Below are 24,563 nucleotides of genomic sequence, written 5' to 3'. Positions count from 1 at the left end.
TAACCATAGTTCTTTAATGCAAATAAAGTTAGCTGATTCCACAGTTATATACTTGAGCATTTGGTTACCAATGTATAATTATAAAATTATTATATATATATATATATATATTTATGTTATATGTAATAGTATATATATTCTATATAAAATTATCAGGGTAATTTTATATGTGATTAAAACTTTGAATTCTGTCTGAACTAACCCACGTTCCTCCTAGAATAGAGTAGCGAATGGTGTTATGTTAATCTTCTCCCAGTGACCTCGTATTCTCTGTATGTTCTTTATTTTGGGAAGGTACATCAAGTGTTGCAAGAGCATGGAGTGGCACCTTTGATGAACTTCTTAGCAAACAGATTGGTCAGTTTTTCAGGACCTACTTCAAAATGAATTATACCGGCCTTGCAGAGTATCCTGACTTTTTTGCTGTGTGTCTTATATTACTTCTAGCAGGTAAGAAGACCAATCACACTCCTCCCTGAGATGAGCCAGACTAATCATCCCGGCAAAATAAGTTACCCCTGGATTTCGGGCCTGAGTTCCCAAGATGAGATGGCATATTTATGTGTTTAGGTTACTGTTGGGTACCCATGGGCCTCGTCACTGGCTAGAATCACATTTTTTCTTATGTGACAGACATGTTTTAAAAAGAAATCTAAATTGTATGGAAGGGGAGAAATAGCACTTCTAAGTAAATGGTACTTGGAATGCACTGAAGAATAGGATAAGACACATCATTATAGTAGCAATTGGAGATTTGCAGGGATGAAGTTTCAATAAGGAGGAATGTACACTTTTTGGCATTATTTTATCTTGGCTGCAGTAAGCATATTGGCAAACATACGGTTTCTAGAAGAATTTCTGTCTATTCATGCCTTCATCTATGTAATGTAGGTATCTAGCTGAAAAAGAAGCATATTCAAACCACCTGTCATTTTTTAATACAGATATTATGTGGCCAAACATACTTGAGGCTAGAATTTTCCCATGTTTATCAGTCATGTAGCATAGTGATTTAGAAAGGAATTAGAGTCAGAACAACCAGATTTTCAGTCCTACTTTGCCACTCACTATCTTTGGACCATTGAATGACATAATCTTTCTGTGACTCAGTTTGTTCATCCATAAAATGGGGATATCAGTGTCTGTCTTGTACAGACTTCTTGCCTGGTTCATAGGAAGCACTTAGATGGCAGACAGTTTTATTTTGTAGGCATACTTAATCCCTGTTGCCACATTACATTTGTTTTGATTATTTGAACATTTTCTATTTTGATGGTCATCCTCACTTGCACTCCTGCTTAAACCAATCAAGGATTTTACTAAGAATAAAATCTATGTTCTCACTTCCTACCTGATGTACCCTGGATAGCTAGCTGCCCCTTATTTTCCTGTCCAACCTTCTCTCCATCTACTCTCTCCCATGCTTACAAAGGTGTGACAGAAATATCTTTTTATAATGAACGTTTTACTTATACAATTATACAATTAAAAAAAATTGTATCTTTAAAAAAGTTAGTCATTTATTAAATATTTTATGTAGGGTTAAGGACATGAACAAAATTTATAGCTCAAAACTATTTGACATTTTACCTGTAATGTCAAGAAAAATTGCAACAATTGTTCTCAACAGGTGAGAGATTTCATTTGTTTTGGTTTCTAAATAGCCTAGCTAACATTAACTTAGTTACATCATATTTTATTTAGGGATGGTTTCAATGATCTTAACGTATTCAGCTTTAATCTCTAAGCGATGAGAAGCATGTAGCTGTGACAAGGTTAGAATCATGAAAGTCCATGGCAGGACTCAGGCCTTGGCCTGCATCATTGTCCTGTGTCGTTGACCAGTATGTTTTTACTTTATATACAGGCTGAGCTCACATGATAACGTTGTCCTTAGAATATCTGAAGATCAGAATCTCTGAATATAAATTTCGATTCATATTGTAATACCAGATGTCTTGTCAGCTGAAGCTTTTGCTTTATTAAAGACACAGGGAAGTAAGTGTATACAGTATTTAGAGGAGATATTCATTGGTCTCTAATCTATTGGCAGGAGGTAGGGATCTCAGGATAGAGCATGCACACGGGGTATTGGGAAACTCTAATAAAACTTGACAGTGCCTTTATTTTTTTCCAGATGGATAGGGGTGCAGCGTATAGAGTGTATTTACAAAGCGTGTAGGTGTATACAGGTTTCTAGTGTGAAAGAGCCAGTAATTATACCGTTCATGCCGTTCCCTTTTTTTCATTATAGTTACATTATCATAAAATTCTGGGAATTATATAGGTAGAAGAATGAAACCCAGTCTCCCTCTTCTTTACTTGGGTAATTTTGCTTATTCGATCCTGGGTGGTTTGGATTTGTGGGAGAAGCAAGTAGTTATGTGACATAATCCCTTCATCACCATCCTCTCCCTAGTAGGAACAAGTAAACTTTCTTTGGTCCATAATTTGTATGTTAACATAAGATGGATTAAAAATAAAAATATGGTAAATACAGTCATGATAGAAGGAAACAAAGGTAAACGTTTGGTGTTAATATTGGGGAGACTCTTTCTAAAGGTAGAAAAACTAAAGAGGAAAAATTTATGTTCTAAAACTTTTACATATGTATATATAATCAGCACTAAGAATAAAAGTAAATGATAAACTGGGGAAAACATGCAATACATGACAGGAAGACAGCTCCTTGCATTATTATATAAATAAATCTAACAAATTGATATAAATAGAATAACCTAATAAAAAAAATGGGCAGCTTCAATTGGGCCACACTTTCTGGAGAATATTTCTGATAATATGAACTGAAAGCCTTGTATGAAAGGACATACCTTTGATGTGGTATTACCTTATATAACATTATTATAAAGGAATAATTTGAAAATGTACAAAGATATTTATAAAAGGATGATGATGTGATGTCAGTACTATTTATAGTTGTAAGAAACTAAGAGCTGCCTGTCAGTCTATAAATAAGGGATTATAGTGTCTTCATATTGTGGAAGAGTATGTGGCTGTTAAAAATGAGGTTCTCTGTTTGTCAACATGAAAATGTGTGTGTGTGCATGCATACGTGCTCACGCCCAGAATTCTGGAGAAGAGATTATACTTGATCTTTATTTCCTTCATATTTTTTCTGTATCTTCAAATTACTTGAATAGGAAATTGATTACTTTTACAATAAGAATATAAAATAAAGCTATTAAAATGAGAATTGACTTTTAAAAATATCCTTTTGGTGTAACAGTTGAAGAATTATTTTGTTGTATGTATTATTTGTTGTATGTATGTTGAGATGGCTTTTTTAGACAAGCATTTCTTTAAAATTCAGTTACTTTACCTCTGTCCATCTATTGGTGATAATAGCCAGAATCACTAGACCTACTCATTTCTTGAAGTGTGGCGTCTCCTGGCTACGAGCACAGCCGGCCTTCTAAAACCAAGTTGGTTGTGTTCAGGAGACATTGTTACACAGTTAAATGAGTCAAAACGGGCGATAGAAAGGGATAAATGTAAGTTAAATATATGAATCCTGGTGAAATAATATCCTAAACCGTGTAACAGCCTCAAAATGCCATTGCTTTTGCTAAAACTTGGGTAAAAATTAAAATACCCTTTCTTTTTCCGTAGGTCTTTTGTCTTTTGGAGTGAAAGAATCAGCTTGGGTGAATAAAATCTTCACAGCTATTAACATCCTGGTCCTTCTTTTTGTTATGGTTGCTGGGTTTGTGAAAGGCAATGTGGCAAACTGGAAGATTAGTGAAGAGTTTCTCAAAAATATATCAGCAAGTGCCAGGTATAATATTTGGGTTTTTCCCTTATTTTGAGTGCTTTCTCCACCCGCCTCCCCCCCTCCCCCCATCAATTTGCCTGCTTTTGTCTTACGTTACATTTTCTTTTACCAGCAGTGGTTCTCAATTTTTGTGCTTAGGAGAGATATCTGAGGGTCTGTTCTCTTCCGAGACCTTTCTTCCCAGTGTCCCCCCACCCCCACACAAATGCATACGTGTGCTCACTATTGAGCAGCCATTGGAAGGCCTGCAGCGGCTCCTTCTCAGCTTCAAGCTCTGCGGTTGGTATAGGAGTAGAGTGAAGTGAGATCCTAACTGGAGGAAGGATGCTCCTTCCCCACAAAGGTTTCCCCCCTTTTACAAACAATGGGTGTTTTGGAGACTTGCATTCCTTAGTGCTTCCGTTGGGGAACACTGTTTGGTTTCACTGCATTCTTGCAGCCTTGTAGTACTTTTCAGGCCTTGATTTTTGGAAAATGTTGTTGGTTGCAAAAGCAGAATTGTCTGTGCATTTTACTTTAAACCTGATAGGCTCAAAAATTGAATTCGTGATAATTATATACAGAAGGTTTCAGCCCAAGATTTATATTAATATTCCTATGTGTAAATAAAATAAGGTTACACAAATATCTGTTACATGAAGTGAGGTGTAACTACATGGTTTTCTTTATGTATGTTGCTTATAGTCATTATTTTGAGGCAAAAAATTAATATTCTCTGGTTTTATACAATTTTGAAAAAAATTTATTTATTTTTTAGAGAGTATGAGTGGGGGAGGGGTAGAAAGAGAGGGAGACAGAGAATCCCAGGCTGTCAGCAAGGAACCTGATGCAAAGCTCCAACTCACGAGTTGTGAGATCATGACCCGAATCTAAACTGAGTGTCAGATGCTTAACCAACTGGGTCATCCAGGTGCCCCTGGTTTTATACAATTTTTACCATGTAATAAAATATTCAACTTCAATATTAGTAATCAAGCCTAGAGAATTGGATGCCACCTTTTCAAATGCCTTATTAGGAAAATTGTGCAGCCTGCCCAACTATCCATGAGAAGAGGAAGTGTCATGTCTTTGTTTCAGAGCATGGCCCATATATAGCATCTCTGCTCTCACAATCCTGCCTGGCTGTGAGTTCCAGCCAGAGTGGATCCGGATTTTGTGCTTATGCTATCGATCAGCCTCCAGTTGAGTGTTAGCAACCCAGGAGGACGCCATTGTTGGAAACACCACTACATTCTCTAGGACAGGGTGAGAAAAGTAGGATTTACTCTTCATTTTATATATGTAAGTTTCAAAGAGCTGGTGAACACAATAGCTTTCCAAAGAGGTAGTTTGAGACAAATCACTAGAAGAAGTTTTCTATGAAAATAACTTTCCCTTGTGCTTGTTTTCCGCCTTAGAGAGCTGCCTTCCGAAAATGGAACAAGTATCTATGGGGCTGGTGGCTTTATGCCGTATGGCTTTGCAGGGACTTTGGCTGGGGCTGCCACCTGCTTCTATGCCTTCGTGGGATTTGACTGCATTGCAACAACTGGTAAGGGAAGAATCTTGGTGCTCTGTGGAAGGAAAGGTGTTCCTTGTTGTACACAAGTACCCATGGGTGGCAGCAGAAGGTCAAGGAAAGAGTGAGATTTGGGGTAATCAGGGCTGGTTCTGGACCCAGCTGTGGCGCCTACTGTATGTGATAAAAAAGAAACTTAGTAAAATGCTCTGAGCCTTGGTTTCCACTTTGGTAAAATTGGGAGAGCCAGTACCTATCCCTCATGTTAACCCCTCATGTTATGAAGGTTACTTAAGATTTAATACACATGAGGGGCATCTGGGTGGCTCAGTCGGTTAAGCGTCCGACTTCAGCTCAGGTCATGATCTCACAGTCTGTGAGTTTGAGCCCCACATCGGGTTCTGTGTTGACAGCTTGGAGCCTGGAGCCTACTTCGGATTCTGTGTCTCCCTCTCTCTCTGCCCTTCCCCCGCTCGCACTCTGTCTCTCTCAATAAACATTAAAAAAATTTTTTTAAAAATATAATACACTTGAAAAATACTTTGCAAGCTGTCAAATATTTTATAAATGTTAGTCATAATTACTGTCCTTAACCTTCAGCCTGGAAGTAACCTTCAGTACTATCACAATGAGTAACAAATGATGACCATGCTCTTAAGTTGTCTCTTTTTTAGTAAGATAAAATATATTGTGGTAATTCTTTTCTCTTTATCTTATGCAACAAAGCCATCATGTCAGAATCACTCTCTTACGTGCTTCTTCTGGGTTCAGATTACTGTATGGCTGTGTGATTGACCATTTTGAGGCATTGCAAATGCCAACTCTTACTAGAAAGATTCAAAGCACTATTTTTGTTGTTATTGAAACTGGAGCTTAATATAAACTGATACACTGGGTAGAAAAAGTTTACCTTCATATTTATGGAAGCCTTCCTATGTAAGAGCCCACAGAATGCCATGGCAATCATTTAATTTCTGTGGATGAATCACTTTCCAAATGATTAAGACTGCTATGCTATCCCAAAAAATTTAATATGCTGGTATATCATGTTTTCTTTCTAGAAATGGGAAACTGACCTGCATGATATCTTGCTTTCTCTTCTTGCCTCTGGGAATTGGAATTTTTTGTAATAGTGGAGTACGCTTAAATTTTTTTTTTAACATTTATTTACTATTGAGAGACAGAGAGACACAGAGCATGAGCAGGGACGGAGCAGAGAGAGGGGGAGACACAGAATCCGAAGCAGGCTCCAGGCTCTGAGCTGTCAGCACAGAGTCCAACGCGGGGCTCGAACTCACAAACTGTGAGATCATGACCTAAGCTGAAGTCAGACACTTAACCTACTGAGCCACCCAGACACCCCAGAGTACGCTTAAGAAGAGAGAAAATTTCATTTAGAATAGATGGATCAAGCTAAGAAAACAGAAGGGACAAAAGCAGACTGAAATTACCATGAAGGAGAAGAAGAATCCGTGTTTTATCTATTAATGTTTTAGTAAATATGCAAATATTTTGTTTATATCTCCTTAGGTGAAGAAGTCCGGAATCCTCAGAAAGCGATTCCTATTGGAATTGTGACTTCTTTGCTTGTTTGCTTTATGGCCTATTTTGGAGTCTCTGCAGCTTTAACACTTATGATGCCATACTACCTCCTGGATGAGAAAAGCCCTCTTCCAGTAGCATTTGAATATGTTGGATGGGGTCCTGCCAAATACGTTGTTGCAGCGGGCTCCCTCTGTGCTTTGTCAACAAGGTATATTGCATTGCCTGTGAGGCAGGGGCTGTGGGTGTTACTGCAGAAGAGTCATTGTTTAAAGAATTGCTTCAGTAGGTTTTAAAAATACTCCTAGTATAAGGTATATGTTATGCAACTATATATTCTCTGAATAGTTTGACCAGAACTTCCATATGAAAGTCTTAAGTGACAAAACGTTTTTCACCCATCAGTTAAAAGTCAGTTTTTCAAGATAATGGTGGTCCAAGCTTCAGTAGAAATGTATACGGCATTGATACACGTGAACACATACACACACATGTATGCCACACGTATTCATATGTGTATATATTATAAAACTCTAGGACCCTTATACCAGCATGTTTCCCTGCTGGCTTCGGTATTACTTGTAGTGTTACAGACCACTGAGACCTGGTGTGCAGACTTGATGTTCTCTGTCGTCTTTTAAAATAATATCAAATCTCTGTGACTGGGAGCTGTATGCTGTGACATTGTCCAAGGTAATATGCTTTTTACTGTGAAACACTGAGACTTTCTCTTAGTAGTGATCGGAGTGAACTTGGTCTAGAAATAGAAATTACTGTTTTGAAATTAATGCTGAAAGTTCATATAATGTCTATGTGGAAAGAAAAAGGTAGTTGAATCTCAAGTGGCCAGATTTTCAGGGGCTACTTGTTTTCGTACTTGAGAATCCATTTCTCAGGCTCCCTGAGCTATTCACGTTTCAAATTAACATGTGATTATAAGATATTTCATTCTGGTTTATATCATGGGATACTGTATAACATTATTACAAAGAGAAAATTAATCTCTGCCTGATTACTATTTTTTTAAGTGAAAATAAGTTGTTAAAAGTCCGAATTAGAAAAAAAAATCTTTTCATATAATTCATCAGCCTAGCTTTTCATCGCTCTCAAAAAATCCTATTTATTTTCTATTCAGGATAATATTTAGTAGCAAGTAGAAATTGCCCCCATTGGTTTCTCAGCCATCTGCTAATGTTGAGGTTTATTCTGAATAGTTTGAAAAAATCTGAACTATGAAGACATCATGCCATCATGGTCTTAGAAGATAGACAAAGATTTATCCATGGCCAAGTCAGCCCAGCTTTATCAAAAGATAAAATGAATATTTAAAACAAAATATTTTACATATTTTCTTTCAAATGGTTATTTTTTTTTATAACTAAGTCATGTATGGATTCGTGCAGCCAGTAAACACACAAGAAATTTGAAACATCTAAAGCAAAGAGCATTTTCTTAAAACTTTGCTGTTCCTGACTTTTAATCGTGGCTACTTCTATGTACTAAATTTACAGTAAGTTGGTGTATTTTTGTGTTTTTTTTTTTTTTACCCTTTCTCTCTTGATTATCTTGTGATGCTGGGTATTATTACTAATATGATCAAATACCAAGCAATAGGAGGGAAAATAGTGGTAAAATAAATACAAGAATCATAATCATTGAATAAATGAAGTGACTATACTATGAATTCAAATTACTTAATCTCTAATTTCATATCCGTTTAGAAATTTTGTTTTCTGAGTTATTGCCACTAAAAACGTCTTAATGCTGTGATTGGTTTTGGTTTTCTTAAGTCTTAATTACTTAGTGTTAATTCAGTAATAATTGTGGGCATGCACAAATTACTTGCACTATTGTTCTTAGTGTGGTGAGTGTGCGGGGCAAATATCTATAACAGAATAATAGGTAGCACAATGGTAAATATTGGCAAGTATTTTTAAATGCCCAATCATAACACATTTAAAAATAACAAGACGTCATAATCATGGTTGTGATGCTGAGTTTTATACGAGTCGCTTAATTTCAGTTCTGAGATGTCATCTTGCATGAATGTATTTGCCATCCTGCATGTGTTTGCTTTTTATTCAGTCTTCTTGGATCCATTTTCCCAATGCCGCGGGTAATCTATGCTATGGCGGAGGATGGGTTGCTTTTCAAATGTCTAGCTCAAATCAATTCCAAAACGAAGACACCAGTAATTGCTACTTTATCATCGGGTGCGGTGGCAGGTGAGAGAGTTGACTTTTGTTAAGAAAAGGGGGATCTTTTTTTTCATCAAGGATTCTGAAGAGAAATGCAGTTAGGTAGTTTTCTGTTTTGATCTAAGTAAAGGTCAGTAACTTTTTTTGTGAATGTTTCCTTTTTTGATGTTTTTTTGTTTGTTTTTCTGGGGTTTTTGGCCTAGGTTCTGCATTTTAGTGTGTCCGGTCTTTACCTGTGTATGCCTGTCTAGAGTAATACTTCACAATAACTCACATGCGGATTATGAATTTTTCTGTTCTAGTCTTCTGGGCTCTATGTTTCCTTTACCCCGAATTCTATTTGCCATGGCCCGAGACGGTTTACTGTTTAGATTTCTTGGCAGAGTGAGTAAGAGGCAGTCACCAGTTGCCGCCACGTTGACGGCAGGGGTCATTTCTGGTAAGCTTTCCAAACGTAGGATTCTTCATCATTGGCCTTAAACGTTTTATGCGCATGCATGGACTTATAAAGAGGGTCTGCTTGCTGTGCATGTAAGTTAAGAAAAAAAAAACACTGATAAATTAGGTTATGAACATTGAGATCTGAAAATTGTGGTGGTGGTGGTCTACTGAAATTCATTCTTAACTGACCCTTGGGGATTTTTTACCATTTCATTATTTTAATTTTCGGGGCACCTAACAAATGTGCAAAGGGTTATAATGGGTCTTCACCGTATTTTTACTCATTTTTAATTAAATATAAGAAATGTCAGGGTAATTTATATTTGCTGTGGTAATTACCCACCCTCAGAGTGGGGATATCTGCACTGCCTGGACCACCATGGTTCTCTAAGACTTACTAACAACTGTTTCCTCTTAAACCCCATTTGGACTCTATTTTTGCTTTCAACTATGTGTTTTGGTGTTTAACTCATATTGAAAAAAACTTGCAGATGCCTATCTTTGGGGATGTCATAATATCTCTGTAAAATGCCGTTGGCCAGATTCTTATTTATTCCATGAAGAAATTTTCAAGGAGATTCATACAGACTGAGAGAACGGCCTTAAAGGTCCTGTTCTAGGAAGCAAGAGAGAGACTTCAGCAAGCTTTATAAAGCTATTTTAGTAGTAAAAATTCAAACCAAAACTGGTAACTTGATTAAGGCTCTCAATTGGGGGGAAATTACAGAATGCTAATGCTTAAATTATGCATGAAATAGTATTTTTTCAGAGCCAGAAAATATTTGCCTAAACAACTTCACATTGTAAATGTTTTTTAATAAATTTGGCACTTTATTAGACATACATTGGAAGGCCAAGTCACTTATTTTCTTAATGGGGGCTTAGATTTCTGCCCCCATAAAATGAAGGTTGCACTAGATGATCTATAGCCCATTTTGTTACTAAACGGTACATTATGCTAGTGAAAAGAATTTATAAATCTTGACAAAGGATCATACATTTTATTTATTCCATAAAAATGTTTATTTTTTCCCAGTGAAATCTTGCCCAGTAATACTTTATTTTGTATTCAGAGTTTTACAAAATATATCCTTCTTTCTTCAGAAGGAATTTAATTTGGCAGTATAACATATTGACATAACAAAAGAAGATAATTATTGCAGAAGGCTTTTTTTTAAATGTTCTGAAATACTATATTTTTGTTATTCTACTCCCACACCTTACTGTGCTTGTTTTTAGCTTAGATTAGAGAGCTTATCTGGATAATTAATCATCTTCCTCTTTCTAAGCTACTTATTTTGCTATTTGTAATTCTTATAAAACATACTGAAACTGTAATAATCTAATATATAAGTATACTAGCAACGGAAGGTTTTCAAAGTAAGGCATGAGGTGCATTTAAAGAAATGATGTATCATGGAAGGAACATGAGGAAGCAGGGTAGAAGTAGAGTTTACATGGAATTCTATTGCCACCAGTTATAACCTTGCCAAATTAGCCTGTCTATAAAATGAGGATCATTATCTTTTCAGGTCAAACCATGTGAAATTGCTGGTTTGGAGATCAAAACCAGTCAGATTCTGGCCACTGCATATAGTTAAGCCTGTTTAATTTCCCTGTCTCATAGGATTATTGGAGTAAAGATAAATTGAGATCATAGAGATATAAAGCTTGCTAAGAGACGTCTGGTACACCATGGGAATAGAATGTGGTGTTTCTACTTAATGATAGAGACAACTATGCGGTCAAGTCAAGTTAGTATTAATCGGTATTTGATGTTTCAATGGAGAAAAAAATTGCCAAGTGCAAGTTAACTATTCAGCTAGAAAGTTATTCAGCTAGAAAGTATATTTTCTAGCCTCATAACATTACTGCAATTTGAGTGTAGGACATAGATTCATCCCTCAAATTTAGCCCCATCTTCTCAGAGTGAGGAGTTTTAACCAGCATGGAATTTCACCTATACCAGAAATGTAATTTAATTGGAAATTACTTTCTTTCATATATGCATAATTCAAGATGCAGATGGAAATGCAAATGAGTATGGAATTTCTGTAATGAAAGTTCTTCCATTTCAATTTTTTAATGGTTGTTTCACAAGAGCTAGTTCCTATTTCTGAGCAATGTTTTTCTTTTGAAACATCAAAGGAGAGTGTTCTGTCATATGATATTTTCACTCTTTGTCAGGCCAATATTTTTTAAATAATCAAAGTAGATGTGTTTTATACTTGATAGATAGCTAAGGGGTTTGGAAGTTTCACCAGCAGTTTGTATGACCTAAGGAACACCTTTTTGACTGAGAGAAATATATTTTCTATAGTTTGTTTGATTTATCATTGGTCCTGGAACCATAAAATGACAACTGTCCCTGACTTGAAAGTTATCAACTGTATGGAGTTACATGATAGGCCATTTTCTTTACCATTCTGCTCTCTCCCCAATAGCTGTGATGGCATTTCTTTTTGACCTGAAGGCCCTTGTGGACATGATGTCCATTGGCACTCTTCTGGCCTACTCTCTGGTTGCAGCATGTGTTCTCATCCTTAGGTGAGTGTCCTCATTGGTCCCGGATGCTGCGTGTCACATGGAGCCCAGGGAATAAAGAAAATTAGGACTCACCATCCTTGCTTTCAAGGAGCTAGTGGTCTCACGAGGCAAGAGGTCATGGGCAGAAAAACATCACTATAAAGTATAATAAACATACTTAGTCCTTAGCAAAGAATTAATGTTTATTTTTAAGAGAGATTGAGAGAACACCAGTGGGGGTGGGCAGAAAGAGAGGGAGATACAGAATCCAAAGCAGGCCTCAGGCCGCAAGCTGTCAGCACAGAGCCCGACACGGGGCTCAAACCCACAAACCGCGAGATCATGACCTAAGCCAAAGTCAGATGCTTAGCCGACTGAGCCACCCAGGCGCCCCGGTCCTTACTTAGCAAAGAATTAAATACAGTTGATAATTAGCAGTAAGTTGGCCTAATCTATATGAACCGCAAGTTCTTATAATGTATAAAAACACTTAAAAATATTCTATCTTTTGTCCCAGTATTTCAGCTGCTAAGATTTTATAATAAAGATTTTAATCAGAGGCACACACAGATATATATAGATATAGAGAAAGATATCTATATAGATATATAAAGGATGTTTATGAAAAAAGCAATTTGTAAAAGTGAAAAAAATTGAACTGACCTGCATATCAATAGCAGAACGGTGAAACAAATGAGGGTACCCTTTTTCTTCTACGAAAGAGGTAAACGCTTTTTCTTCTACAGCAAATAATATGATAATTATATGGATAAATGTATCTGATTCAGCAAAGCTGTATTAACATCTGAATTTATTTAAATAATACCATAGATTTACATGAAGAAATCATTTTCATGATTTCACTTTAATGCATCTTTTATGATCTCTTTAATGCATATCATATATATGCATTTCTGTTTGGCTGAAATTGCCTCAAAACACTGGGTGGTTTTGATTCTCTTCTGTGTATTTTGTGAGTTTTTTCCCTCAGTGAGCATATTTCTTCTTTAGATTGAGGTCAAATGTTACTTTTACATTTAAGGAAAGGCTGCTCAGAGACCACACTGAGGAGACAGGGGCAGATCCTAGGAGGTGAAGTAGGCTGGTATCCTGACGCAGGCTGGAGAGGAAGGGGATAAATTGATCAAGAGACTTGGCATACATGGGGTTGGGAAGCATGGCGGGCGGAGCTCATCTGGATTAAACTGGAGGACTGGGAGAGGAAGGTTGAGGAAGATGAGGCCAGAGAGGCAGATGGCCAGCGGCAATTGAATGCCAACCTGAAGACTGGATGTCCCTCTGCAGCTGACGCTTAAGCAGAGTTTCTGTGCTGTTTTCTTGAAACGCATTTCCTTTGGACCCAGATATTTTCAGGATAATCCTCCTCTAGTCACAGTCGCCTCCCTTGGAAAACGTAACTCTCTTCCGCATCTACTGTGTCACTTTGTAATGAAACGGCTGTCAGAGGAAATTCAGAGTTGCTGCAGATGTTTTATTGAGCAGGTTTGTGGCCTGGCTCCGCATGCTCTGGGGCGGAGTCATGAAACGTGTCAGTTTACTGCACAAGCTGGGACCCTGCAAGGGGTCTCACTTAGAGTTTACGGTGTTCGTTTCATTTGGGCCAAGTGTCTGTTGGAGAATGAAGACACGGGCGTTTATTTGGCAACAGGTACCAGCCCGGCTTGTCTTACGAGCAGCCCAAATGCTGTCCTGAAAAAGAAGCGCTGGGATCATGTGCCAGCGCTGCCTCGAAAAGCGAGTCCCAAGTCACCATGCTGCAGGGGCAGGGTTTCAGCCTGCGGATTCTCTTCAGCCCCTCGGCTCTGCCTACGCAACAGTCATCTTCTCTCGTGAGCTTTCTGGTGGGGTTCCTCGGTAAGTCCGCCGTGCCGCGCACAGAGCACAGGCCCCCAGGGGTGTGTAGCTGGAGTGGGTATGTGGACGCGGACAAAGGCCATACCTTGCCTTAGACTAAGTTTGCCGCTGCCCTGAGCCCTGAAGTTTCTGCCCAATGGGTCACTGGTAGTTGAGAGCATGTATTAGTGGGATAGATTTATCATGTAATTGAAGAAGAAAGGAAGACATTCCCTAGGGTGTGAGTGGCAGCTGTACAAAGCTGGTACATCTCAGTGGCCGTCCGGGGGTTCCCAGGAACACCTGCCAGTAAAGAGAGAGTCTTGTTTGCTCACCCGCAGTTATGTCATGGGTGATATTTTCAGCAACATTTACCAAGCACTGGCAACGTGCCAAGAGCTCTGCTGGGCACCTGGGACAGCAGGAAGAATAGTCCCTGCTCTCGGGAGGCTGAAAGGAACAGGATTATTGGTGGCAAGCTGAGGGAAGTACAGACTTCTCCAGAGCACAGAGGAGGGACGTGATGGTCAGAGATAGGGTGGGCGGGTGGTGACATCACCTTCTGAAATAGGGGGAAAAGACACAGATCATGTATTATTTGTTTGCATTAACAATCACTGTTTACAACTGTGGACAGTGGACAGACCTGCCATCTCCCATTTGAGAACAGAGAAATCTCCAGCCCAGACAGCATCCCATCAACCCATGTGATACAGTCAGAGGATGTCACGAAGTGGGACCCAGAGGACGCATGGGGAGGGGGAGCAAGATGGTAGTCCCAGGAGGGGGGCAGGAGACCGTCAGGAGGAAGCGAGTGGAGGTTAAGTCAGTGGGATCAGCCATGTCTTCCCCTAATGGAAATGAAGAATCTTAGTATTTGGCAAAGTAGATCCGGAAAGAACTTGATATCTTATCAAAATAGACGGCTTGAGCTGAGGGAATGAGTGACGTGCGCGTGCTGACTTTGTTTTCCATACATGTCACCTGTACAGCATTTCTGGTTCTGGGTCTGAGCATCCTGACCACTTACGGAGTCCACGCTCTTGCCCGGCTGGAGGCGTGGAGTCTCGCTCTCCTTGTGCTCTTCCTCGTTCTCTGCATCGTCATCGTGCTCACCATTTGGAGGCAGCCTCAGAATCAGCAAAAAGTAGCCTTCATGGTACGAATTGTGAACATTAAGATCCTAAATATTTCGCGCATTTTCTCTTATGGGTTAGTTTTATAAGTTTAAAAAAAGTCACTTCTGATGAAGTTAACCAGGGAACTAGAGTGTCACGATTCTTGGAGATGATACTTTTTGTCATAAGTATTCTCCCTATGTGGCTTTTCAAAACCCTGAATATGCTCCTATCACATTATTATGTATAATAGTAAACAGATTTCTTGTCAAGTAATCTATGGAATCAAGGAATAAAGAAATTTTATTCTAGAGATTCAGTACTCTCTCAAGAAGATTATTCCCACTAAAAGCCCTTCTGCTATAATTGTCCTGTTGGATTTGAACTAAGAGCAGGTTTGGGCTTGAAGAGAGCTTCCTGGAACGATCCCTCTGAGATGCCAAATGTATCCAGACTTCCAGAGGCGTGCCTGCTGATACCTGAACTAAACCAGTAAACCCTAAACTAAACCAAACCCTAAAACCCATTGCATCTTGGTGATGATGTAGATGTTAGCAGGCTGGATAAATCCCTGTTGCTCTGGGCTGCACGTAAATAGTGTAAAATGGGACGTTGCCTTTAGTATACTCTACAGGAATGATTTTTCTCCAGGTTGTTCTTTTTGTAAGGATATAAGCTTACTGACACAGTGTGAAAGTACATATGTCGAGTTAGTGTTGACACAGTTTGGGGAATGTGCTTTCCAAATCTGAGTATAGTTAAGAAGATATTTTTCCCCCTTAGGTTCCATTCTTACCATTCTTGCCAGCCTTCAGCATCCTGGTGAACATTTACTTGATGGTCCAGTTGAGTGCAGACACGTGGATCCGATTTAGCATTTGGATGGCACTTGGTAGGTCTTTCAATGTTTTAGCTTTCTGAACCTTGGCTCTGTTTCTCCAGTTTTCATGCTCTGTGATTAGACAAATTCATCCCCTCCCCCTTCCTGGAAATAAAGGGTTTTGTTTGTTTTTTTTTTCAGTTTCTTCCTTTCCCAATTTTAGATCATCAGCATGCTTACTTTTCCAAATATTTTCAGATACCTTTTTTTTTAATTTTTTTTTAATGTTTATTTTTATTTTTGGGAGAGACAGAGACAGAATGCGAGTGGGTTAGGGGCAGAGAGAGAGGGAGACACAGAATCAGAAGCAGGCTCCAGGCTCTGAGCTGTAAGCACAGAGCCCGATGTGGGGCTCGAACTTACGAGCTGTGAGATCATGACCTGAGCCAAAGTCGGACACTCAACCGAATGAGCCACCCAGGCGCCCCCCTTTTTTTTTAAATTACATTTCCCAGTAACCTTGTAGAATCTGTAAATTCTGCTTTCTCCAATTAATGGGTGAGAGAAAAAAGAAGCCCCAAAAAGTCCAGGGATCAAATTTGTGAATGGCAGTGTGAGACTTTGATTCCAAAGCCTGTTCTTGTCAGCGTATACCAGTAGACTTCTGAAGATATTTGGGGTTTTGTTTTGTTTTTTAATTTTTTAAAATGTTTATTTATATTAGAGAGAGAGCGTGAGTGAGAGGGGGCAGAGAGAAGACACAGTACTCAAAGCAGGCTCCAGGCTTCACGCTGTCAGCACAGAGCCTGAGGCAGGGCTTGAACCAACAAACTGTGAGATCATGACCTGAGCTAAAGTCGGACGCTTAACCGACTGAGCCACCCAGGTGCCCCTGAAGACATTTTGAGTGAGCTGATAGCAAGAAATTTCTGTTATCTAAAGTTCTTACTGTTTGAACCTTGGGATTTAGCATTAAATGACGTCAGTATGCTTATTTATATCTATACTATACTGTTTTTCATTATGATTTCTTTCCTATGTGAAAAATTGAGTTATAAAATAAAAGTTTGCATTTGTTGTAACTAAAGCCCTGAGCACTTGTCTTAAAAATGTGAGGAGAGGGGCGCCTGGATGGCTCAATCAGTCGACCGACTGACTCCTGCTCACATCTGTGAGCACTCACGACTGTGAGTCGTGATCTCACAGTTGGTGAGTTCGAGCCCCACATCTGGCTGGGTGCATTCAGCACAGAGCCCTCTTCAGATCCTCTGTCTCCCTCCCTCTCTCTGCTCCTCCCCTGCTCCCGCTGTCTCTGTCAAACACAGATAAACATTTTTAAAGAAAATGTGAGGAGAAATGTCTGTAAGGTGAAGCAGAGAGAAACAAGAGCTAAATCTGCATAGTTTGGGTTGCCCGAGCAGTTGAAGAGTGTGTTTTTTGTCAGTCTTCCCATTGGCTTAGCAAGAATGAACCTGATTCACTCTTGTGTATGTAATTGTTTGCTTTGGCTAGAAATTAACTTCGTTTTAGTTTCAAGCCACCAACCCACTTGAGTTGATGGGAGATCTGACCTCTGTCAGTTTTGCTCATCTCCCCACACCCACACTAGGGCTTTGCCCATACTTTGGGGACCTCACACTGTGCCAGGGAACGGGGATGCTGGTGCCTCGGGTCACAGGTTATTCATTCACACAGGTTACACCCGGTTGTCCTCTCTTCCTATCACCGTGGCCACTTCTGGTAGGTGCTTCTGTTGCTTCAGGGCCAGGATCCTGACAGGAATCCCCTGCCGGTCAGCCCCACCCTCAGGGATGTAGCAACACAGCCATTCCTTTGGGGTCCTGTGCACATGCTACCAGGGAGCGGAGCCCAAAACCCCCAGGGCACAGGACTCTAGAACTCTCTCCCCTCCTCTGAGCCCAGAAGAATCTCTTTGAAATCTGGCAGAGAACTTCAGCATGCTTCCTACCTTTCCATGAGCCCTTGCTTCTTTCCTCAAACATAGTCCACTCTAGTTTAATGTACTTGATCTTAGTTAAGAGCATCGACTATGGAGCCAGACTCTCGGTGTTTGAATCTACATCTGCCATTTATTCACTGTGTGGCCGAGGCCAAGTTACCTCTCTGCTTTTGTGCCTGTTTCTTTGTAAAATGGTGATCATAAAATAAATAAATAAATAAATAAAATAAAAAATAAAATGGTGATCATAGTACCTTTATGTGAGGACAGGGAGGGCTGGGTCTTTAAACCGTTGAGGTATGAGAGGAAGTAGAATCATTCCTCAACATACCTGCCAAAATGCTAATTGGTAGCCTGCTTCCTGTTATTTTAGATGGGAAGATTATTTTTTTTTTAATTTTTTATTTTTTAACGTTTAGTTATTTTGGAGACAGAGAGAGACAGAGCATGAACGGGGGAGGGGCAGAGAGAGAGGGAGACACAGAATCGGAAGCAGGCTCCAGGCTCTGAGCCATCAGCCCAGAGCCCGATGCGGGACTCGAACTCACAGACCGCGAGATCGACCTGAGCTGAAGTCGGACGCTTAACCGACTGAACCACCCAGGCGCCCCTAGATGGGAAGATTATAATGCATTTCACATCAACCCCAAACTCTCAACCAATGTTTAAATATATAACTCAAAGCAAAATGCCTACATGTAAGTAATAAACTATCTAGTGGGGATACTTAAAACCTTTGCTTCTAATTCCCAGCCAGCGTAGCTGTTAATAACTAGTTGCTTTGTACATGATTGTTTGGCCTCTCCTGGTGACAGTAACATGTTTACACATGCCCCCTTTGTTTACATAGGGCATGCTTTCCAAAATATCTCACTGTGAGTCTGACACCCCACCACTTGTGTTTAGGATGTCATTTGAGATCTTACCCCCCCCCCCATATCCTTTTGTTTAGAGTGTAGTATTGAGTTTTGAGAAAATCAGTGTATTTTTTTGACCTAGATGTCTGAAAACACTTATTGAGAGAAACATAAGTTCTATAAAGATTGGGTGTTAACAATGGAGAAACACATTGTGCTGAGAAAGCATCCATCAGGGACCTTCTGCAGGGGAATCCTCTTGCCTTGTGTTCTAAAATAGACCAGAAAGAGAAGGCAGAAAACTCTATTGTTCTATATTAAATTTCCCATGTTCAAACTGTCATTTTCTGATATACTTAAAACATTGATTTTTTTTTTTTCTTTTCCCTCCAAAAGGTTTCCTGATCTACTTCGCTTATGGCATTAGACACAGCCTGGAGGGTAATCCAAGAGATGAAGAAGATGAAGAAGAGACGTACTCAGACAACATTCATGCAACAACAGAAGAAAAATCGGCCATTCAAGCCAACGACCATCACCAAAGAAACCTGAGTCTGCCTTTCATATTCCACGAAAAGACGAGCGAATGCTAACGCTTACAGGAGCTGAGTTGGGCCACAGTCTTAACATACCTATCCTCCGTGGAGTAAACCGTGACAGGGTGTCAGCATCGCGCTAGGTTGCTGTGGGTTTGCTGCAAACATAGTTCACTCTAACTTATGCTTACCTGAACAGCACCTCCTCAGATGGTGAATTATGTACCTGGGGAGACCTCCCAAGCCCTCTCCTCAGTGGCGAATACCCCCCAAATAGCAGGAGCGTGTGTGTGTGTGTGTGTGTGTGTGTGTGTGTGCGTGCGTGTGTTGGGGTATATGAATGTGGAAAGTTGGTTGTGTTTTACTACTGCCACATTACATTTTTCCGGTGTTGTCATTAATTGGTGGCTTATAGCACATGCTGAAATGGAGGCAGTCACTGAATAGAAGTGTTTTGTATGTGCCTGGTGCGTTTGGGGAAATACCTGTTGCTTTTCCTTATTAGGTGTCATTAATGTCAATTAGAACATCCTAAAAATGCACTTACCCATTTGGTGTCTGTCATTGGTCAGGAGCAAGAGGAGGGGATAAGAAATGAGCCTTTTCTATAACTTATAAATGCCAGCAGTGGGTTTAGTAGAGATTTTTATTCTATGAAGGATGGCACTTTGCCCAAACTTCAGCCGCCACGGGATTTGTTCCTGCGATATACCACATGGGGCAAAAGTGGTGTTCTGTGTCACCCAATGGGGCCTCTTTCAACCGCTGTCTTTTTTAAGAGATGTGCTCTTTACATATGAAGACTTCACCTCCTGTGAGTGCTGTATATCCCTCAGTCCAGTCAGGGATTTGAGAGCAGTATGTGTGATCTACATGGGGCCTTTTATGCTAGAAAGTGAAGCTGGTCCTCATGGCTGGAAAGCTTGCGTGAGTGGCAGTGACGAGGGTATATTTGAAAATCAGAGTTAGACATAAGCTTGGAAAAGTAGACACTAAGCATCCTTGTCTTTAAAGTCACTTAAAATAAGCCAGTAGAATCTTCTAGGTCACACAGTTGGTAGAACGATTCATACTTTTTTCTATTACTTAACAACTAATCACAATTCAGTTTTTTTAAACCTCCTCAGGTACAGATTTCACTCCTTTGTTTCTATTATTTTGTCTTGTCCTAGACATGAGGGGCTACAGTAGCAAATTACATCTTTATTACATGCCAAAGAGGAGAACTGAAGGGACACGAGAAGAAAAAATTGCCGTTTTGAGTTTAAAGTGCCTATTCAGATATTAAATTGCATTTGACCGAGTTTGAAGGGTTTGGATCTAATTTGCCTTTGTTGTATCTTTTGGAAACATTGAAAGATGTTTTTCTTCCCCCAATCCCATAAATTGTTTGGCACTTTTTATCTCATTTATTTTTAATTGACCACACTAAATCTATTAATAAAAACTCTAGTAACCCAACAGTGTTTGGGGAATAAAATATTTTAGTTAAATACATGATTTTTAAAACCTCCAACTGAAAAAATGTAACCTAATTAAATTAAAGCTATATAAACACAGTAACGTTTATATAAGTAAATGATTTGTTTTTACATGTAAGATTCTCTAATTACTATATTTTACTGGATAATGTTCTCTAGTAGTGGACTGTTTATCTGCAGTGCGCTTTGCTTCTAATGAATTGTTTTTCTTACAAATAATTACATGGTTTACTAGGTGAGGCTAGAGGCTAAAAACTTACATATATGGGTTACATTCCCAGGATAAATGTTATCAAGCACACCAGTTGACCAGCTTAGTCAAAAGGCAAGGAAAACATTTGTTTTCTGACAGCACTTCCAAGAGATTAGTTATTTCACTGATGCCATTAAAAAGCAAGTTGTGATTGTTTTGTTGAACCAAGAGTTTATTGTGAGTAAATATCAGGTAAACAGGTAGAAAGCCTGGGTTTCTGGCTGCTATTGTTGAAGCATCCCTGACCTAGAACTCAGTCCTGACATTCCACAGTTTCCAGGCTGCACAGGGTAAAATCTGAAGCCCAGAATTCTCTTTTAAGCATGTTTTGCTAGAGAAGAAGAGTTGGATATGCAAGGGGTAAAATATTTCTGTAAGGACTTTACGTATGATCACAAGTCCTTGCTGTTAGAGTAATACACTGAGAACACCCTTTTATTCTATAATCAATCTAGAATAGACCCTTAACACAGGGAACATAAGGAATTTCCTACATAAATATTTAGGTCTTTTACTGTAACAAAAGAAATTTATTTAGAATGTGATAGGCAGCTAAAACTATTATGCCCACTGTGTTCAATTAGGAGAAGAATTTAGTTAAAAATTATTTTTCCACATTAAAACACTTTGCAAACACAAGTATCTATGAAAAGATGCTTCGTCGGTGACTGTGCTTTTTTTCTGTGAAGACTCAAATATGTATGAGTCATATCCCTGTATGAGTCTGTGTATATATATATATGTATATGTCTGTGTATTTCAAATAGTGTATAAGTCGGTTGGGTTTATGATGGGCTTTGGAAACAATACCATTATATGGATTTAAAAAAAAACCCAATTGATGTGGAGAAAAAATAATGTTTTATATTGATAGGTATGCTTATACAAAATTTTTAGGTTTTAAACTATTTTGCAATATACAGCAATTTTATATGTATGATATTTTCTATAGATTCTTTAAGAAAGATATATTTATAATGTAATATGGAATCACTAAACTCTATTATAACAGGTGCTTTATAATCTGAAATGGAGTAGGGGTAGGAGCTATTAGGGTATTTCTGTTTACTTGTTTCTGTGGCCCCTTTTCTGACATCTCTGTCTTGCTCTGTGTTTATTAGTAAAAGCCCGTATTTCTGGCTCTTTTAGCAGCCTCCCATATCTACATCTGAATTCATAACCTAAAGAACAAAATATTGCTTTTACTTTCTTAGGATTACCAAAATGTTTTGTATAGATTTGACTAGTAGTCAGTCACACTTATACAAACTCCTCTCCAGGAATGAAAAAATACATACCACACAATCTCTTAATTGTGACTGAGTAAAAACAGTTTAAATTACTTTTCTTTCCTACACTAGGAAATATGCTGTCTTAACATTTTCAGTGAGAAACTTATAATAGCACCATTATTTTAAGCTCTTGAGAAAAGGGAAAAGATGACTTATAAATAACCATATAAAGGCAATATGCCTACCCTCTATTTAAAAAGGTAGCTATACAAATCCAAGTTTAAAACCTATTTATGAGAAAACTTATGTTAGAACTTTTGATCAATACCGAGATACAGATTATTGCTTACCCACATTTTCCCCAGAGATAAACATCAAGAAAACTTCTTAAGACCAAAAACATCATCTGGGATATATACATTAGAGGAAAAACTAACCTTGATATATGTAAAACTTTACTGTTGCCATCCATAGTTAATAGAAAATATCTGTTTGAGAATTATTTTCTTTTAAAATCCAAAAGCCTGTCTTTCAATTTTATGAATAAAAGATTTTTTTAACTTTTTTTTTTTTAATTTTAGAAACTAGCCAGCATATTTGCTAAGTCTTGGTAGTTGTTGACCATATTTTGAATCAGAGTCTGTATTTACTGAGTTATTTTCTAAATTAATGGGAATGCTTAGCAGGGGGAATAAGGAGGTTTATTGCCCTGCAATACTGATAATGCCAGAGGAGTATATTACTCTTCTTTCTTTGTAAATCAGGGCATATTCTGAGATGACAAACCACGTGATAACGTGCCAAGATTCCAACTCTGCCTCGTGATGTGGCTGCCTGATTTCCTCCTGATGCCTTTCAAGCAACTCCTGCTTAACACCCAAACTACAATTTGCACAGCATTTTAAAGGATTGGGTTTAGAGTGTATATCACAGCGTATTAAAATTCACATGATTAGTGTGAATGGGGGGGGGGGGGGGACAGGAGAGGGGATTAACTTTTTTTTTTGTTGCTAGTGCCAAAATACTGCCTTCTCTGTACATTTTCTACTTACAGTCTCTGACATGTCCTAAAATATCAAGGGGAAGAAAGTACCAAAGTTCAAGTAGTAAATAATGCCAGCACAGGTCATTTTTCAGTCATGTAGATTTGCAGATAAGGTTGCTTAGCTTTGTTGTTTAGCTGAGTTTTTTTTTTTCTCTTTGTATAATTATATTTAAACATTTTTAAATGGATTTCTGGTTTCTGGATTTTGAGAGGCCTGCTCTGTTTTTGTGGTTGTTGGTTTTTGTAACATTCATTATTGTTTATATGTACACAGTTTAGTCTCACTGATTTCAGATGTGTCTTGTGATGGCTCGACTCTCGTGACAGCCTTGTTGAGAGTAGTACTTAGCTTTTCTTCACCCTGGCTGAAGCTGCTGCCATTATCTGGCCCTAAAGACCCTTTGCTGACCACTGGTGCCCCATGGGGATCATGACCAGGAGCCTGGGCTGGATCTAGAGTCAGGCAGCCCATAGAGCGTAAGCACCTAGACCTAGCCTTATTGGGTGGGGTCTTGGGATGATAGGGTGGGATACGAAGTGAAAGCCTTCACATGAAAGTAAGGAGTGTGGGGTCCAAATATCCCATCAACACATCACGTAAATGACAGGGACTAAGGAAGGTCTGTGACTCATAGGAAGGATGGCTGCTTCCTGGAACTGGTCCCACGGGGTCGGGCCCACTACAGTCCCCGTACGGCACTGACAGCCTTGAGGTGGAAAGTGCACGGGCCTAGGCTCAGCTGGTACTTCCAACAGCGTGGGTTTCACTGGCCCAGGCCCGGGTAGGGGGCCTTTTGTCTTTGGTGTCCACTAGGCTGCCCCATTGTTTTATTGCTCTATTTTGTTGTCATTGTACTTAACAGAAACTGTTGATAGGGCCCAAAACCCTACAGAAATTCTATGTCTGTAAAAAACCAACAGATTCACAGGACTTGTCTGATCTGAATGTAAAGACTTTCTGTTGAGTAGGTAATTTCAAATTTAAATGTTTTAAATGATAATCAGAGTTCCTTTTTACTTATAACATTAGATTATGTTTTAGAAGTGTAATAAATAAAAACTATTGCTGCTTTACCACTGTAAAATACGCTTTCTAATGTGACCATGTACTTTTTAAATAAATTGTAATATGACTTAATATAATATGCATATGTATCACACACCGCAAAAGCATACATGTCACACACTTATCTAATGTAACCTTTTTTTTTTTTAATTTGGGAACTTTTAAAACTCAGAAATATGGTGCAATCTAAATTGAAATGATTTTATTGTCAAGAATACTCACCTGGCAGCCTGAGGACTACCCAGTCCTGTAAGATAAAAGACATGTTTTCACAAAGCCTCAGTCCTCATGGCACGTTCTAAAAAATAGCACTGGGTCCTAAAGCATGCCATCCCAGGACCAA

General features: G+C 38.9%; 1 protein-coding gene across 5 annotated transcripts in view; it reads left to right on the top strand.

The window, feature by feature from the left end:
- The window catches only part of SLC7A2 (solute carrier family 7 member 2), a 75,926-nt gene extending 51,698 nt beyond the window's left edge, over nt 1-24,228 (top strand). For 4 of the 5 annotated variants that reach the window (XM_023252401.2, XM_045055289.1, XM_019828308.3 and 1 more), the window contains 10 exons: nt 295-450; nt 3,631-3,796; nt 5,191-5,324; nt 6,822-7,044; nt 8,919-9,058; nt 11,917-12,019; nt 13,668-13,873; nt 14,845-15,011; nt 15,754-15,862; nt 19,004-24,228. In XM_023252401.2, the coding sequence (XP_023108169.2) occupies nt 295-450; nt 3,631-3,796; nt 5,191-5,324; nt 6,822-7,044; nt 8,919-9,058; nt 11,917-12,019; nt 13,668-13,873; nt 14,845-15,011; nt 15,754-15,862; nt 19,004-19,200 (1,601 nt within the window). In that variant the 3' untranslated portion in view covers nt 19,201-24,228. Of the gene's footprint in view, nt 1-294; nt 451-3,630; nt 3,797-5,190; nt 5,325-6,821; nt 7,045-8,918; nt 9,059-9,333; nt 9,471-11,916; nt 12,020-13,667; nt 13,874-14,844; nt 15,012-15,753; nt 15,863-19,003 lie in introns of all 5 variants that reach the window. The other variant, XM_023252402.2, reaches the window with a different exon arrangement.
- The last annotated feature ends 335 nt before the right edge of the window (nt 24,229-24,563 follow it).

This window comes from Felis catus, chromosome B1 (assembly GCF_018350175.1).
Source record: "Felis catus isolate Fca126 chromosome B1, F.catus_Fca126_mat1.0, whole genome shotgun sequence".
Taxonomy (NCBI): domain Eukaryota; kingdom Metazoa; phylum Chordata; class Mammalia; order Carnivora; family Felidae; genus Felis; species Felis catus.
The sequence above is the reverse complement of the archived record's forward strand: the minus strand, read 5'-3'. Positions and strand labels throughout refer to the sequence as shown.